General features: G+C 44.4%; 1 protein-coding gene across 1 annotated transcript; it reads right to left on the reverse strand.

Moving 5' to 3' along the window:
* Positions 1–3,442: 3,442 nt before the first annotated feature.
* snphb (syntaphilin b) lies at positions 3,443–11,373 on the reverse strand (the record flags this gene model as incomplete). The annotated part of the gene is made up of 6 exons (XM_080853489.1): positions 3,443–5,033; positions 6,060–6,209; positions 6,483–6,581; positions 7,389–7,505; positions 9,689–9,787; positions 11,333–11,373. 6 exons carry the CDS (start codon positions 11,371–11,373, stop codon positions 3,443–3,445), a joined length of 2,097 nt encoding a protein of 698 aa, XP_080709615.1.
* Positions 11,374–19,844: the final 8,471 nt, after the last annotated feature.

Raw genomic sequence — 19,844 nt, forward strand, 5'->3', positions numbered from 1 at the left:
TATTATAAAATGATATGCAGCATATACATATCAGCACTGAACCTCAAAATTATTTAAGGTGACTACAAATTCAGTTTACTATAGTAAGCGCTTTAAAAACATGAAACTGATGCTGATCACTAAGATATGTTGACACTGTAACCTAGGGTGCTATGTCCATTGTTAGTAGTAGTCTGAGTTCTGTTGAGAACATGTAAAGATGCCATTTGTATTTCTGTTCAGAACATGTAAATGCTGTATGTATTTCTTTCTGGTTTGTTTGTTTTGTTGTTTGTCATATTACATCATTCTAGTAAATCTGGAAATATCTGTTTAGGTCAACAAACCACATATTGCACCCTTGATACTGAATTTACTCTGTGGACAGCATTCAGATTAAAATCCACTCAAACCAATAGAAAAGATCTTTAACCCCAATACCAGTTCAGACACTAGGGGTAGCGGGCAAGAAATCACTACTATTATTTCAGGCATGCCAAAACTGAAACAAAGCAAGGGCATCTGTTGGTTCACATTCGGATGCATGACTTAGATGTGTCAGAAAAGCAGCAGACTCCGAGATCACATGTAGCATGACCCGTCACAGACGCAGAGTGCTGACGAAACCTCATGAGACTGAATTATTGGTGTGACTGTCTGTGACCCATTAAGGCCACGCTAGTTAGATGGCTTACAAAGGGGGCAGCGAAAGCTAGAGGCTGTGTGTAAAATATGAGTAGAATATATGCAGCATTGAAGTGGGGCCAAGTAGGTTCATTTCAACTTGAAGTAATATAAGGGCATGTGAGTAAAGGTCCTACTTAATAGCAGTTTACCTTTCATTGGTTATTTACACACACACTCACAGTCACACACACGTCCCCTTTGTAGAGGAAAGAGGGGTGTGCAAATTGAGTGTCCTTCAGCTGGTGGAGACCAAAATACATCAAAAGTGAAATATGGCTTAAGAGGCACACTGCCTAGCTTGATACCAAGGTTCAATTATATTAAATTTGATTTGCTTGGACAGTGCCATTAACAATGGACATTGTCTCAAGGAGGATAACAGAGGTCGAGCTCATACTCTATCTACATAAAGTTTAAATTGCCAACTGATTCAGGGGGGAAAAACACTTGATATATATATATATATATATATCTTGCACATGGTCAGAGTCTGAATCTTTACATTGTTTAGTCTTCTGCTCTCATTCATAAAATGCCCACAGAAGTGTGTGCCTCTGATTTGACCAACTGAATAACTACCGGCCCAGTCCTCAGTCTACAGTAGAAGATGGTGACTCACAGACTGGTACCATAGAAATCGAAAAAACTAAAGGAGAAACAGACTCGATTGTCGAGCAGCAGCAGGAGAAAGCACGTGAAGAAAAAGCTAAAACGCCCCCCATAGGTACCTCATGCAGTCTGTGTACAATAAGGAAGCATATCAGACACTCCACCCTCACACAATAGGACAAGGCCACAAACACAGTACCAAACAAAGGGAAAAAACATGGACATAAGCCAGCTGTTCTGAGTGGAAAATCAAGACAAAAAATCTAAACCTGTGTACCTTCTGTTTAATTAGAGCATAAACTACTCTTAACTTAGGAGCATCCAGTTCATATTAGGGTAGCCTATCCTTATTCAATATTAGTTTAATTGGTTCTAATTAGTCTTATTCACAATAGCATAGCATTCACAATGAATAAATATTTGAGTGAGACAGATGCTTCTGAGCCACAAATCCAAAATGGATGCCCTCAACTTTAGGAACACAATCTTAAATTCAAGTAATTGTCAATCTCTTAAAGTGAACAATAGTGCAATTAAAATGTCTATATATTCAGTAACAACATGAAACATCTTACGAAAACATAAGGATAATTTCTCCAACACGCTCAGACCAGAAAACAGCATAGAGGCTCTGAGTCTACATCTCAGTGGCAAACAATCATTATTATGGGTTCACTTTCACTACATGAGATACACAGACAACACGACAAGAAATTACTCTTAACATCTACAAGGACAGGTGTCTGTAAGCTCCGTGTCAGATTTCAGTAGATTGCAACATTCTCAAGACCTCATAGTCATCATGTCACCTTTAACCAATCTCCTAACCTCCCTGAAACCCTGTCAACAATGAAAGCCTCCGTTCCCTTATATACACTTGATCGTTTCATGTCGGATTGACTTTCACTGAAAGCAAATAAGAAATCAGAAGTAAAAACCAAATCAGAGTCAGAGCATCCACACCCAACAGAGCCCACTAATGAGAATGAGGTTTTGCATTCGTTTCCATAAAATGTCTAACATCTAAATTTGGTGTATACAATGAAAGGCGGGTTTGTCTCTTATGGGCAAAGAGCTAGGGGATATAACAGCTCACCATTGGTTAATGCAAAGCGCATAAATAGTACAGCAGCAGTTTGATGGCCGTTTACCTATAACTCAAGAGTAACCATTTACTTAACTAGGAGAGCACAGACAACAGCACTGAGGACAATTATGACAACCAGAAACACACACACACCACACACACGCACACGGACACGGACACGCACAAGCGCACGCATACGCACACGCACACGCACACGCACACGCACACGCACACGCACACACACACACACACACACACACACACGATGTCTTAGCAACAATTCAAAAAGAAAATTGAACAGTTATTTCAGACTGGCTGTTCAATCCACATGATTGGGCTGCTACAATCAGTGTCCATCAGGTCTGTATATGCATTCATTACCGCTGCCAAGGAGGTTGTTTTAACTGCGGTCTGTTTGTATGTTCGTCTCTCTGACTATCTGTTTGACAGCAGGATTACGGAAAAACTAATGACCCAATTGTCGTGGACCTTGGTGGATAGGTGCAGCCTGGGCCAAGGAAGAACCCATTCAATTTTGGAGCAGATCCAAATAACTGGGCGGATCCGAGACTGAGTTTACAATTTTGTTAACATGATGCTTTGGCGTACACATTCATTTATTCTTTCATTCAAGTTCATTCTGTATTCATTCAGTGTCTAACACATTCATAAAGACATACATACACACACACACACACACACACACACATTCAGTCCTGCAGAGCCAGTAGTAGTGAGAAAAGGGTACAAAAGGAGAATTGCTGGAGTTTTCTAGATGATGGTGTTTACGATGAATAACTCTCCCTCTCTCTTCACAGCCAGTCGCCATCATGGCCCTCTCTCTCTGGTTGTTTTGCAGTAAGATGGCTAGGTCCAGATCTGTCGGACCACCGGGGAACCAGCTCCTACACAACTCAGAGGTCCCTCGCAGCTATGTTGTGTAAACAAGGGTCGCTTCAATTATTAAGGGCTGTAGCCCCTCTCTTTTCCCGTCTCTGCTGAGAGGAACATTTCTGAGCCTGCTGTCTAGGAGCAGGGTGGAGTGGCTCAGTCAGTCTCAGCTGTGTCTCACCGCTGATTTCAGATCTGTGCCCCAGGAACCCCGCCGCCACCGGCCGGGTAGTGGCGACCCCCCCCGCCTCGGCGCAGGGAATGCAGGGCTACTGTGCAGCACCCTCGGAGCAGTGAGCCAAAGTGGTACAGGGGCTGGCCATCGCCCCGCGGAGCCCGGCACAGCCAGGCCACAGTAGGAACCACGGGAACCGCCACAGCCAGGAGGTCCACCAGGAAGTGGCGGCTCCAGTAACTCTTCACCACGGGCCCTGAGGAGGCATCTCCCGGTTCACCTGCGGCCTCTTCGTCCTCCTCTGCAATACTCTCCTCATCCTCGTCCACCTCCACCACTGTCACGCCGCCCACTACCAGAGGCTCCCCAGAGGGCACGGGGGAGCCAGCACTCCTGGGCTGAGAGGTCTGGGGTGGAGGAGCGCTGAGGTCATGCTCGTGCAAGATGTCAGAGGCGTCCACCTGAAGTGGCAGGATGGCTGAGGATGAGGCAGAGGCAGGGCTGGGTAAAGGCGGGCTTGGTAGGTCCATATGCAAAGGCGGTTCCGGTGGGTCGATAGGCAGAAGCACAGATTCTGCCTCGGGGGCAGTGGTGGTGGCCGTCATGGTGGTTGTGGTGACGGACACCGTGGTGATGGAGTCCAAATCGTCCCCCTCATCAGAGAGCCAGGTGGAGGTGGGGCTGCAGGCCTGCGAGCGAAAGGTGCGCTGCTCAGCAATGGTGTCCAGGTCCGAGGCCAGGGGCCCGTAGCCGTGTGCGGGGGCCGACGCCGGGGCGAAGTCCGTCTGGATGCCCTGCTCCCTTAGGTGGTGCAGGTACAGGTGGTGGTGCGACAGGCAGGGGTGGCTTGCGCTGCCCGACGTCCCCGCTCCGCAGTGCAGCGGCGCCAGCCTCTCAAAGGTGGAGGAGTGTGGCACACACGAGTAGGAGCTGATCAGCGAGGCCGTCTCCTTGGACAGCAAGGCCGCCTCCATCAGCAAGTCGGTGTGGCTGTCCGCGCTCTCGCCGCAGCACATGAAGCCACTGTCCTGGGTGCCCTCAGCCGACAGGCAGGGGAAGTCTCCGCCGGCGCCGTGGACGCTGCCGCAGGTGCTCCCGTGGACGCTGCCGCAGGTGCTCCCGTGGACGCTGCCGCAGGTGCTCCCGCAGCTGCTGCGCTCTCCGGGGGCCTGGTCACTCAGCTTGGTGTAGGTGGAGCTGCGGGTGAGTGAGCGGGCCGGCGAGCCCTCGCACGAACCCCCCGCTGGGCCCTCGCCCACCTCCAGCTCCGCCGGCACCACAGCCGGACCATCCCCTCCCCTCGCCTCCCCCTGCTGCTGCGGCTGCTGCTTGTGGACCGCTCCGCTCTGGGCCAGCTCCATGCTGTGCAGCAGCGTCTCCAGCTTGTGGTTCTGCAGGTTGATGTCCTGGAAGCACTTCTGCATGCCCGTGTCGGTGCTGGAGCCCAAGCTGGAGCGCACCAGGTCGATCACCTGCTTGAGCTCCTGGATCTCCCCCTGCGCCTCCTTCAGTGACAGCTGTGCCTCCACGCGGTGGCACTCCTCCTCGATCCAGTCCTCCTGCATGCGTGACAGCTGCGTCCGCAACTCATCGATCTCCGAGTCCCTGGGGAACAGAGATTGTAGTAGAGAGAGAATAACAATATGGACTAGAATTACATTCCTGGAACCGAAAGCATCATTAACAGAGATGGACAGTGTTTGTAGTCTGTACACTCTCCATTGTGGTAAAATTTCAAAAGATTGGATTAGCCTTCAGCCTTTGGCCTAGCATCTACTAATACTAATCTCCTCAATTGCCTCTGATACACAATGCTGCTTTTACATGTAATCATCTAAAATAACCACCACAATTTGTGATTGGCAGGAGTGAAAAACTATATATAACTACCAAATACTATATTCAGATATCGGCTTCCAGGCTGATAGTAAGTACGGCAGGAAGTAAGATACATCAGGATAGCATTTCATTCAAAATAGCATCCAGCAAATAGCTAGATCAATGAGCTTTCATTAATTCATGACTAATTACACCATTCATGCAGTCTTGTTTGATCTGAAATAAAAGCCTGTCAAATTCGAATTACCATGTAACTGAAAATCTGCACTTCAAAGAAGAGATATCTATTCCAACACACTTGTATGCCTTAAGCCATGATAAAAGAGATGTTGTTATCAACATCAATGCCAACATCTGAAATTTACTCTTGAATTTAATTTACACCGTTCAGATTCATACAACAGGTTTTGCATATGAAGAGGTAAATCCCTAAATCACAAAAGAGTTCGGTTTTCACCACAAGGTCAGCAAATGCATCCTCCTCATCAGCAAATGAGCTGGATTAGTTTCATGTTTCAGTAAAAGATCAGAATCTGATGACTTGATGAGGCAATTCTGATGACTGTAGTTTTACATTTGTCAGTGTTTCCCTGTTCTCCATAGATGTCAGATATGGTTTCATTATTTCTCAGCTCTCACGTAATCAAGCCCTAAAGTGAAGTGGGACACGAGTGTCTTCATGCATTATCCTACACTGTGCTTTGCCTTAGATTTGTATGGGCAGAATTTTGAGAAATATATTGACATTTTGAAGCCTAATGAATGCGGAGTGGCTGTCAGTGGATGACTCACCTGTCCTGCAGCCTATCGACGGTATCTTTGAGGCGGGCGCGCAGGTGTCGGATGCACACCTCCTTTTGCTGCAGTGGTGTCAAATACTGCTCCGGCGGAGGGGGGCGGATGCCATGGTTGTCCGTGCAGGACGTATACTTCACGTTACGCCTGCCCGAGAAGACAGATCACATGAGGAGGAGGCATTTACCATACGTCCCAGACTGTGAGTCACACATACTGCAACCTATGCTCCTCATTGCTAATGCTATGCACCCCCTTTAAGCATGAGGCATTATCAACAACCACTGTAACCGAGGAAAGAAGACAATGTTTAGATAAGAAAACATGTAATTTTATTGGGATAATTTCAACATAATTTTGGACAAAATACTATACACTACAGACACCAGTTGGCTGTAATATGAGGTGTGGATGCCTTACCTTGTTGGGCTGCAGTCACTCCCCTTGCAGGACCCTGAGTTGCTGCTGCTGAGAGAAGCATTGCCATAGGGATCTCTGCTGCTCACCGGGGCAGGGGTCCTGTAATAGGACCATGTAGACAATACTGCATCATCCCAAGACAACCACATACCATGCTGAAAGTTCTGAAAGGTGAGACTAACTCACGTTGACTCTCGATAAAAAAAGGCTTTTTTACCTAACACAGATGTTGAAAGAGACCAAACAAGACACAAAATAAGACGACACATCATGCCCAAAAATACACACACAAACATGCCCACAGACAACACCCATAGAACTGGAACTAGAGAGGCCAGTAAACCTGAATCAAAGCAAACATTGAAGCAAATCCAGCATCTCAAAAGACACCTAAAAGCAAACAAGCAGGATGGATGAGAATTATGAAAGTGATTTATCCACCATGTAGTTTATCCATAGTGGTAAACTGGCAAAATCAGAGCACAACAAGAAAACAAAACGATAAAGAAACCACGGTTGCTTTTAATCAGCTGAAAAGAGACCACGTACGCAAGCAAACAAGAACTCATGGGCTGAAATGTGATCCCTGCCAGCAGTAACTGAGGAAGCGTATGGTAGTCCGTCAAACAACAGGATTCAATCTGTCCACCAGGACATTTGCCCTTCACATCTGACAGCATGTGACAGGGGGACGGGTGATATAAACACCCCATGCTCACTCACTCAAATACTCAAGCAGACACAATAAATCTCACAGGGGCAATGTTCTTGATGGAGAGACAGAACCCAAAGTTGACATTGAGACTGGATGGAAGCAAAGAAGGAGAATGAAAGTAAGGATCAAACAGGATAAAGAAAGAATGAATGAAAGAATGAATGAAAGAAAGAAAGCGATGAGGTGCTGACCGACAGTGGTGCTCTGGAGACTTCTGCGTCAGATATCCTCGGGTGGGTCGCATTGAAACCATTAAGCCTGTCACCAATGGAATGTAGTCTAGCTCTATCAACCTGCAATAGTCAAAACTGACCAAAAGACAACACACTGTTACAGACAGTGATAGGAGAGGAAACACCTGCATTAGGAAAGGGCTAGGGTTTGTGTCTCATTTGATTGTTTGGATAAGGCTAGGGTTTGTGTCTCATTTGATTGTTTGGATAAGGCTAGGGTTTGTGTCTCATTTGAATGATAAGGATGAGGCTAGGGTTTGTGTTTCATTTGATTGATTAGGATAAGGCTAGTCTGTGTCTCATTTGATCGATTACACAAATATCTCCAGCCTTGACTAAATACATTGTCTGTGTGCGGCCTCACTTGAAAACGTGCACAATCCCCAGACAGATAGTCTGTCTCTAGAAGCTATTTCCCAAGACTCCCTATTTGACTGAATGAGTGAGCACATCAGGAGCCATGAATGAGATATTGAAATGGAGACTGGGCTGCCTATGATCTGATACTGCTTTTTGACAGCTTCTGTGAAAGCACAGCTGAGAATGGAGACGGCAGTCAATGCCATAGGTGCATCCTCCATCATGCCCTCAGCTAAACCACACATAGCCCCTAAAATGTCTCCTTTTTCAATGGATCAGTTTTATGCCTCCTCACGCAGGTTCAATTAGTCTTTTCACCCTTTATCTCTATGCCCTAGGAAACTCAGCAGGTTTATAAATAGCTTGGGGACTGCATTGTGCCTGCACCTTTTCCTGCTGAAGAAAGCCATAGTACATACACTCTCCCCAGCCCCTACCTCACGCAAACTCCGCCTGCAGTGTCTGGGGAAAATACCAACCTTAAATAACCCCCTTAGAAAAACAACAAAAGCACATATCACAGACGCAGCTCAAGGATACCTCTTAGTTTGAACGAACCAGGACAGAATGAAACAGGTGGAAGTTTAATCTCATAATCCTTCAGAAAAAGAAATTCCATGACAGAAATTAAATTCCGGAAGGCAAATATAAAAGGTAAGGTATAAAGTATAATAGGTGTTTATGACCTATTTCATCACCACTGGTAGGTGAGTGAATGGGGAGGACTTTTTGGGTCTGATGGGGTTGTGATTGTCAAATCAAGCGCTGGTGGGTGGTAAGTTCAGCACGAGTTTTAGTGAGGTTTTCCTCTAGTATACACAAAGCTTTCGAGAACACCGTGGAGAGCCATGACATGCAGAGAAATGCATTTGCATCTAAATTGGATCATGATCAAATCTGTGCCAAATAAATTGTACTTGGGATAGCCTACATAACCCAGCCAAGGAGCTGCTAGAAAGTGATGAAATACCTTATCAGACAGTCACACCCTTCATTCAATTCCAATGTCAGCACTAGCATTAGCTGCCTTATATAAAGGCAGGCTTATGTAAACGCATCATATTTAATAAAACCATAGTATTCAGCTCATTAGTTTCATCCACTGCCCCATTTAGAAATGTCATAATCACAAACCCATCAAATATAATCTGTCTTTCAGATCAGGCTAGATAAGAGCAGCTATTTCTGTATCTTTGGTTCAGCAAATACAATCAACTGTATCCGGTGAGGAAACACCACCATAGCTATGGCTGCTAACATTGTGGGAAAAGTCAAGATAGCAAGATCATAACAAAACAAAGCAATAATGTACAAACAAGAGAAAAGAAAAATGAAGAGATAGAGCAGCAAAGGCATGCCTGTAAAGGGGAGAAAAGGTAAATCAAGTAGCGTCCAAATCATGTAGGATTACAGGGAGTAAGCAAGCCAACGGGATAGATAGCAGCCAGGCTTCTTGTGAACTGAATGTGGACTTGCAAAGGGGAACAACTGTGCTGCGAAGGTGGTGTGATGGTGCTACTGCTACTAGTACTACAACTAGTGAATGGACAGAGAGCAAATGATGGGGAAGCATTACTAGGGAGTAGAATGACAAAAAAAAACCTAGTCAAGAATTAAATGAGGCAAGGATGTTTTTTCTGTGCTTTTCCACAGTGAGATCTTTCATTGGGGTTACTGCCCGTACATTCCATGTTTAGTTTTATGTCATTGTGTACACTGAATGCAAAGCCCTGTAAGGAAACCACATCCCTGCCCCAGTGATTCTTAGTTCAGAAGCTATGGCTCGGGCCACCATGGCTGGTGCATGGTGGTATTGTTCGGAGCCATCGAGGGTCATCAGCACTCAGTGCGCCAAAGAGCATGTGTGCCCCAGGGATATAAACAGTGCTTTGGCTCACGCGGGGAGCGAGGACATGGATGCTGACTGAGGTGCTGACTGAGCCGACAGCATTTGCTGCAGACGCCGTTTGGGCTGCAGAGCCTTCAACGGGTTGAATCTGAGGAGAGAACCAGAGGGAGAACCAGAGCTGTGCTCCACGGCCCGTATGCTGTCAACACAAAACCATTATATCTACTACAGCCAGCAGACTACAGTGCAAACCACAGCTATCGCAGCTTGTGGTACATGCACTACGATACTTATACCACTCCAATTACTTTAAGAAGTATGGCGGCTTAATATACTAAATCCACAAGAATAGTGTTACTTCTATTACTTCTGTACGAATAAATATTCTGAACGATAAATCACACTGGAGAAGTAGCATATTCCACCAAAAATCTCTTATTTTTAGGCTGTGGTACAGACACTGCATTCACTGCAGTTTAAATACAGAGTACAGATCTATTTATTATTTTGTTATCTATTATATGTATGTAGTCATCTGAGTGAAATATATATGATTTTGTATGTACATTTTATCTGTATTCTGTAAAAAGCATCTCATGGGGTAATTACACAAAAATATGTTGTATTATTTGCTCCATTTACTGTATATGAAAATAACATTACTGTTAATTAAGTAAACTGTTTAGATTGAAGTTTAATGTTGTCTGTCAGCCAAAATCTAAGAGAAAAATACTACACATTTGGGGGGAGGTTAATGATGATATAACTGCTTAAGCTGAAATATTGTCTAGGTAGTGTGAAAAATGTGACTTACCATCCGGAAAATATGCTTAATGTGCTACAGTGAGAATAGGTAAATGCTTAACCCACTTAGAACTACTGTAAACTGAAGTTTCCCAAACAGTGAACATTCTAGGGAGCCAGGGGGTGACTTTAGTCAAACATCTGTGCTTCTGCATCATTATAAAAGCAGTTATTCTAAACTTAGTCAAATTAAACTGTGGTTTCTTGGGTAAACAACATAAACTGTTCACCCAAATGTGATCTGTCCTATTGTTAATTTGTACAATGAACATGTTAAAATGCAGTATCATCTTTAATGACTGCAGGCAATTCAGTTATAAGCATTAGCATTGTTAACCCTAAAAACATAAATAGTGTGACAAGAATATGTCAAATCTTTTGGAAACTCCACAAATAACTACTGAGAGGGTTTGCCATTAATGAGAAAATATTAATAACATGAATGACCCTGTGTAGAATGTATGTACTGCTGATAATGTATGTACCCAGTGAGAAAATATTTTTTTACATCCAGTAAGAATTGGCCATGGTCCCTCCTATCAGACTTTGCCAGGCTAACGACACAGCATTAAAAATGGGAAGGAAATGGATGAAGGTAAAGCAGCTGACGCAGAGGCGACTGCAGAGAGAGGAAAGTGTTAGTGTGAGCTCAGCAGCATTGATGAGGCCCAGCAACCCAAGAAAAGACAGCAGCAAAACCCACGTCTACTGTTCCCTGCAATGCATAGTGTGTGAGACAGTCAAAGGGTTAGACAGTCAAAGGTCTGAATTATAAGTGACTGTTTACTTAAAATGGACCTCAATTGGAGAAGAAACATAAAGGCTTGAATGACCTGTGACATATTTCTCAGAAAAACTAAGTAAACAAATCCATGTCATTTTTTTTTACCTGCGTGATCCTGCAGATCTCCTATTGACAGGAGCAGACATGGAGACAGGCTGCCTTTTTTCCAACTTGGCCTTTTCAAAATGGTGACTCGCTCACTCGTCTCTCCTCCTTTTCCTCGTCACTCTGTGTCTCCTTCTCTTTCTCTATTCCTTCTCTTTCTTTATTCCACTCAGGTCCTCAGCTTCAGCCATCCCTGAAAAAAAACAACAACACAAAACCAGACTGCAGTCATTGTCAAAAGTGACCAAAAGTGAAATTGTCCTTCTCCTTTATTCAGACAGAATACAATGCATTGCGTAGAGAGTGCCCTGGAGTTTCAAATACAGGGACGACACAATTGTTTATAATCAGGTGTACACAATAAAACAACCACGAATCAGGCACCTGCACAATTCAAACGAGTCATAGAAAAGACTTACATAAATTGTAACTACTAAATGTCTTAATACCCAGATCCAAGGTGAGAAATGATTTAACCTCTGACATCAGAAGGCAACTAAAAATAATCTGCGACTGTCAAACGGGTGAGGAGTCACTTAATCCCAGGACACTTTTACTTGCTTACAGCATCACAACAGAAGATTCCTGCCGAGTCAAGCTTACTGAGCGCTGGGTGGGCAGCAGTCCAGGATCTGTCACCGATAGAGTCAGTACACCAAGACAAGGCCAGACAAAAGCAACACAGCCAAGAACAACCATTGAGGCAAGACATGCTAGGACCCTGTACATCAAACTGGTGTAGGCCCCTCTGTAAACCCCACAGCATCTTGCTTGGAGGTGTTGTAGTCAGAGCTCCCAGCTGATATATGTGATCAGGCACTTGGCTAGGAAAACAGCTGAAGCCTTTAGCGTGCATCATATTGTCTAGGAGATGATGAAGGACACATTGATTTCTATCTTGATGTTTGATCCTGTAATCTTTAGACTGGTCAGTGAGCAACTTTAACAATGTACCGCACAACCACATTATCTTTTAGGGAACAACCAGCAACTGAACACTATTTCAATACGTGGTTACCTTCACATTTAGATTGACGGAATATTGTAAAAAAAACTTTGTTGGACATGGTTTGCCTGTTAATCATGGCTCCCAGCTAATGAAGCACATTAGTTAGTGTATACAGGGAGGGACTCTGGAGAAAGGGTGGGGCTTGAAAACAGCTACTTATAACTCTTCCACACTTCCAACTGTCTGTTTGTCAACATATTGGCTCTTATTTAACCTGGCCATACTACCATGCACCATAGAGTAAAGGAGCGGATTATTGGCTTAAATAATTAAGGCAGAGCTGCTCGGATTCTTCCCCCACAGGCTTCCTCACAGCCCCTCGCTGTCAGGCCCTCTGTCTCTGTCGCCTCCTGAGGCTGATCCAAAATAAGCAGCACCCACCCCCTTAATCTGACCTCCTTTTGGTGCACATATTCAACAGCAAACCATAATGGGCAAAATGAGGCCAGACATGAGGAACAAATGGTATTCATTCAGAGATATTTAGAGATTTAGAGTATTTATGGTTGAGGTTGCTTTGTACGTTTTAGTCTTAAATACTTAAAAACATCCCTACTGTCAAGAATTGGGGTGGATCTGTGATATTGGATGGATGGCTTTTCTCTAAAGATCCTGGATAATGTGCAAGGCAAGCTCATTTGTTAAGTTTAGCACAGAGTGTCCAAGGACTCTTGAGGCATTCTGCATAGGAGAATGGTCTAAGATCCCTCGCTACACATTCACAAACCTGATTTACAAGATACAACTTGGAAATTAAATAAAGCATTCAATGCAGGCCTTAAAATGACTATTTTAGGGAAATACATTTATCTTATGATAAGCTTTGTCTTTTACCACTGTAAAATGGAGGGAAATGGGTACTGAACTGTTGGAAGGTACTTGTGAGTGTGATAATGCTGAGAGAAGAGAGCCCAAAATGAATAGGGAGTGGGGAGCAAACAGGTTGCACATTTTAGCAGTTATTATGACATCTCATTGGCTGTCTCTTAGCAGCCTAAACTACTCTCACATTCAGTGCCTCTCAAGCGCTCTGTCCCTGAGCTGCCCCACCCAACAACACACACACACACACACACACACAGCAACACTGGCTGTGTATGCTTGCATGTAGAGGTAAAGCTGTCACAGGTATGGAAGCTCTCTCAGGGACATTTCCAGACCCAGCAGGGGTCAACAACACAAATAAACACACACACACACACACACACACACACACACACACACACACACACACACACACACACACACACACAGAGACATAAATACACACACAGCCACTGTTCATCAGGAGTCACCTGGTGAGGCTATATGTGGGAGAGAGGATAGTTCTCTTCTAGCAATCAGGATGGATGGGATTTCTAAAGCCCTCTTACATAACACGACTGTGACACAACCAAAGACACGCACACACGCAAACACAAACACCCACTGACCTCAAGAAGGTGTGCACGCACACACACACACACACACACACACACACACACACACACACACACACACACACACACACACACACACACACACACACACACACACACACACACACACACACACACACCCACACACACCCACTGACATCAGGGAGATGTGCACGCACACACCCAACTTCAAAGCTGACAGAGGAAATGAGGGATAAGCAGAGGCGCATGGAGAGGAAGGGAGACGCTAAGACGGAATACTTTTCTTTTATTTATCTAACACAGCCTGTGGTTATTCATAAGGAGACGGACAGGTACACGTACACACACACACACGTATAGGGCACACACACACACACATACATGTATAGGGTGCATCCACACACACTCACACACACATATAGGGCACATCCACACACACACACACATGTATAGGCTACATCCACACACACACACACACACACACACATATAGGGCACATCCACACACACACGCACACACTCATGTATAGGGCACATACGCACACACCCTGTCATGTTACAGTCATGAAATACGCATGAACACTCCCAGATCTCGGTTGTCCCGCCCCTCTGCAGAGGAGTCACTGCAGATGCTCTCGTCAAGCAGATACAGAGACACCCTGGCCTGGCAAAGGTCACCTTGGCTAATCTTTCAATTTAACTGTACACACACACACACACACTGAAAGAAGGCCTATATATGAAACAATTGGGTATTTTGTAGCCTTTCCGTGCAAGGGTGTATGTTAAAGAGAGAGGGGAGATTGGGAGATGGAAATGTTTGTTTACTACTGTATGTATGTATGTATGTATGTATGTATGTATGTATGTATGTATGTATGTATGTATGTATGTATGTATGTATGTATGTATGTATGTATGTATACGTTTCATTATGGTGAGTGTGCTTAGATTATCTGACTACACTCGCATGTGGGATTCCTGTCTAAATTCAGTACTGTTCCGAACTGTACTGAGTAGCGCAAGAATAGTGCAGCGTGATGGAATTGTAACCATAAATGTTGTATGTGTATAAACGTGTATGTGTGTGCGCATGTGTAAGTGTTAGAGGCTGCATGTGTGTATGTGCGTGTAGAGAGAGGTGGAGCACACTGCAGCGAGGCTCACTGGGACTCCCTCACTCACGACCCACAGCTCTATGGAGACGTGTAGATAGTGTGAGTCATTGTGCACTCACACACACACACACACACACACACACACACACACACACACACACACACACACACACACACACACACACACACACACGCACAGTGTGAGTCAGAACGCCACAGGAGCAAAGCCAAGCCTGTGTCCTCCAGCACAAAGTCATACACAGAACTCCAGACACAGACGGATCATGATGTCCCCCTATGCACCACAGTGGAAAGAGATAAACAGTCTCTCTTGTAATATCCCCTTTGTTCTTAACTTTACTCTTTCAAATGTCACCAGTCAGGTTGCATTATCGGATCTGATATTTTATTGCTTTATACCACATACACATTTCTGCTAAATGACTAAATGTAAATGTACTTCTTTTCCGCTGAACCCCATGTCCTTGGCTTCTAGTAGTGAGGTAGTCAGAGTACTCAGAACTCCACGGCGGGATTGGAAGGGATACACACAAGGAGCGGGAGGAACATCTGTGCAGATTTACAGTCGCAGGCTTTAGAGTACGTCTGTGTGTTTACTCCTCTCCTCATTGGCTGAGTGCTGTGATCCTCACTTTTCTCTCCTACACAAACTTCAATAATTCTGCGTTTGGATAAATAATGGATGCAGTACAGTAGGTTCCAGCACTAGCTTCCCTGCCTGTCTGATGACTCACCCTCCTCCAGCAGGACAGGCTGCAAACTCAGCAAGCAGCCCAGAAAATGGCCACCACCACTCCCCAGCACCTCCCTAGTGCTGCAGGAACGTACAGCAGCAAACACAAACATCGCAAAAAAACACATGTATCACACAAAAATAAACACACAAAAAACAGGCACGTGCACAAACATGCACACACATACACACTAACATATGCATGCGTGCACACACACACATACATACACGATCACTCAAAACGGGATAAGAATGGCTTCACTGCGAATGAAAAGATGATGCTAACATTAGGCACATGTGTGCAGCTGCCGCTTAGCCTCTAGCGAGATGAGTGACTGCACAATTTACTGCATGGGGACGCAACAAAAGGTCAGTGCAAAAGGCTTGATCTGCACACCTGGATCACCAGAGGGCGGCCTCGCCCATCTGAGGCCCCACGGGAGGAAACAGTGAGGGGTTCCTTCCTCTGCTCTGCACCCACAGGAGCTGCGCTGAACTGCCACAACACACGGTTACAGCAAATGGAGATGAAGACTATTTATTAGCGTGTGTGTGTATGTATACAACACAACAACCACTGCACAGAGGAAAACCAAAGTAGAAAGTATAGCTTCATCTTCATCAGCAAATCAACTGTAGTTAGACCCACCAGCCACACAATAAAATGCTGCATCATTCTCCTCAGCAGGTAAAAGTGGTGACATCGTCATTAAGGGGCAACCCTCTGTGTCACTGACACTTTCAAACCGGAGCACTCCAACGACTACAGATGAAAAAGACTTGTATAGCACCAACACCTTCTCACTGTGCACACTATGCATAATCAGTATAAGAAAGCAATAATATCCTCACACAAGCTGTGATCCCATGGACAATGACCTGGCATGTGAGGACAACTGGAAGATGATACAAGCACAAATCTCTGTCCTTACACCATGCTTATAGAGCACTACTGTAAAACAGGACACAGAGGAACATTGTGAACCGGAACCCCACAGAAGCAGTATGTTGTAATCTGAATAGCAAGCTGCTGAAAAACAGGAAAGCAAGTGAAAGCTCTGTAAATCGTACAGATTTGATCCTGGGAGCACTCCAAGCCTAACACTACATTAATATATGAGAAATTAAAAACATTTTAGACATTACAAAGATCACGTTTGATAGTGAATCAAGACATTGAAAGGAAACAGACAAACTGAGTTCTAGCCTGACTAAGGTATTTGAGCACATGGGCATTCATGAATTTATGTGTCAGCCATCCAGCCAAGATGTGCCCACAAACACAAGCTCAGTTCAGAGATCCGCCTTATTTTTGAATGACTACTATAATGGTACATTAGGCTGGGATAATTTCCTATCACTGGGGGCCAAGATGCTATTAAGGATGCAGTTTATGGCTTTGGCCCATGTTTGAAAGTACCAGCCCACCCTCCAAAACAGTAAACAAAACAACAACAAAAGGATGGGGTTGGATGTGCAGGACAGACAGTGAGATCAAGAATCAGACACTGCATGCATAGGGTACCTGCAACAACATTGACACATTTATGCATTTAAACATTTGATGTGGATATCCAAAACAACGGCATGTCCATTTACCAGTGTCCTTTTAAAAGCCACTAAACATCCTTGGTGAAATTACATTCGTGGTAACCGTAAGGCTGAGGCAGACATAGACTGCGAAGGATGCAAGCATTGGACAGGAGCGGGCTGGTGCGAAATACCATGCTGAGAGGATGATGGGTGTTGCCATGGTGACAGGTCATTTAGCCACTATACTCTAGCATAAGCAGGAAAGGACTTGTGATTGACTTGCAGTGCATGTGCTTGTGCATGGGAAGTGGACGTGAAGTGTCAGAAATTACTACATAGCAATACATGAGCCTGCAACTAATGCGATATCAACCTAGCTTATCATGTATTCATGTGTAAGTGATGTGAGACCATTTATACATGTGTTTAACTATTGGTCCGTACTGGGCAGAGTTAAACGCGGAAAGACACCAACGACATATTTATTTTGACCGTAGTCACATGACCGAATACTACCTAAAGATGATTGCATATTGTATATTTAAGTGTCATTAGCTTTTATATGTTGCAGGTTCAACTAAGTTCATAATAGACGAAGTATCGATTTTAAATGCCTTTATCCTGCAAGGTCAAATATGCAAAACACCTGCTTTATTTAAACGATGTCAGCCAAATACTTCCACATACATTTAAACGTAAAATACATGAAGAAAGATAATGGAACACAATATAGCACAGGCATTATGATATGTTATTTCATAATAATGTTCAGCTCTAAGTTTTTATGAACGGGGATTCTACAGAGCCAGTCACATGGAAACACACACAAACACGTACCCAAGGCCAAACCTGCATCATCATGTATTTCCAACTCAACTGCAACATCTGTTACATGCAACGCGGACCCCAACTACAGGTGCACAAACCACTAAACTGGTAGAAAATAGCACTAACCGTGCGTTTCGCATAAATATGTGACCGTGACCTCGTAGTATGAAAAGAGCTTCCATGACATGACGTCCTTGAAAGCGCATTTGTCTCAAGTAAAACCTTACTATTCTTCAGTTCAGGCTTTTCAAATAAACTATCAATAAGCAAGATTTGGGATTTTCCGGAATAACATTGCAATTCGCATTTCGCCCTGACATTATTAGAAAATTAAAAAATACGAAAGAGTTTTCGCTAGTTACCTGGATGTCCCCACCCCATTCAGCTGAGGCTTCCTTCATAGAGGCGCCTGTAATGTCGTGCTTGCCCCGCGATACTCGTCCCCGGCAAGGACTCCGCCAGAGCGGTGCGCCTATGCGCGCGAGGACGACTGAATGGGGATGGTGGCGCGGCCGGTGGATGGCGCATGAGATTTGTTTTAGAGCCGCGTGAGAGATGGCAGACGTAAGCCGGGAAACCAGATGCGTAATATTACGTTGGATTTGTCTTAAAGGGCTACACGACCACCGTCAACAAGTTGTATGTCCAAGTGAATTAGGCCATGCAAGCCGGCTGTGTACGGTATATTTCACAGATTCCTTTCCAAAAACCGTGGCATTGATTTTATTCAGCAGTGATTTGTTCGGGCTTTTGAATATGTGATTGGTTGAAGAACGAGTGACAAACTTAATTCAGGACTCCGTGTTGTTACTTTACTAGTATTGAACTTGTAAAAGCATTACAGGCAACCTGCGTCAGACTCGTCAATGTAAATCGTCCTCACACTACGCATGCGCAGTGCCTAGTTCGAGGTATTCAAACTGATCTCATTACTTATAGTAAATAAGATAAACATAAACAAATCTTCTACATCCCCTTATCTTAGCTTATGGCTGTGGGAATCAATAAACAAACATGTTCTAATACATGTGCATTAACAAATGAGTGCAATGCCAATTTCACTTGAAACTAAATCAGTTAATTCTAAACTCAAACTGAAAAAAAGGTAAGGTAAATGATACTGTTGGCATATCATGTATCACAAAATCATATATCACATCATGAATTTCACAGTTTCTTTTTTTTTCATTTACAGTCCCATTAGCCTAGTGCCTACTGCACATACTTTGGCTTAAAGGCTCTCCCTGAGCGGGTAATGTACTGTAAGTTCTGTTCGCTGTCCCATTGACGGATTGGACAGGGTCCTAGCTCATGTTTTGTGTGTGGTTGAGTGTTTGTTCTTCAGTGTGTTCGGTGTGTGTTGTTCAGGACGGGAGATGGGTGACTGAAACGCAGGACAGGAGTCATGGGGGTCCAGTGGCGTAACATAGTTAGGGGCCCAGGTGCGACCGCACGTGCTGCACCCCCTATAGTTACGCCTGTGTGGGGGTCTCTCTGTTGTGGTGGAGGTTCAGAGACCAGTAAAATATGCCTGCGGTTCCGTCTGTACTCTCCTCCAGCTCAGCTCACCAATTATGACTGGGAACTCTTCAATGCCATGAATGAGGTGGGAACAGTAGAGACAGGGCCAGTGCGTTCCATTGGGGAAGGCGGGCAATTTTACTACATCTAGAACTACATCTCAGTCCGTTTGTAATCTTTTTCCTCCGAAATATCCTGAAATATCTGTTCTTCAGATGAAAATATAAGGATATTATGGAGTGGATATGGTCACCTTGGAGTGGATATGGTGATGAGGAACAATGTTTCCACATCCATCAGCATTTGCAGGCAAAGGTAATTCTATAAGAGAGAGAACATTTGGTAAGTAG

Source organism: Sprattus sprattus (genome assembly GCF_963457725.1).
Source record: "Sprattus sprattus genome assembly, chromosome: 16".
NCBI lineage: Eukaryota > Metazoa > Chordata > Actinopteri > Clupeiformes > Clupeidae > Sprattus > Sprattus sprattus.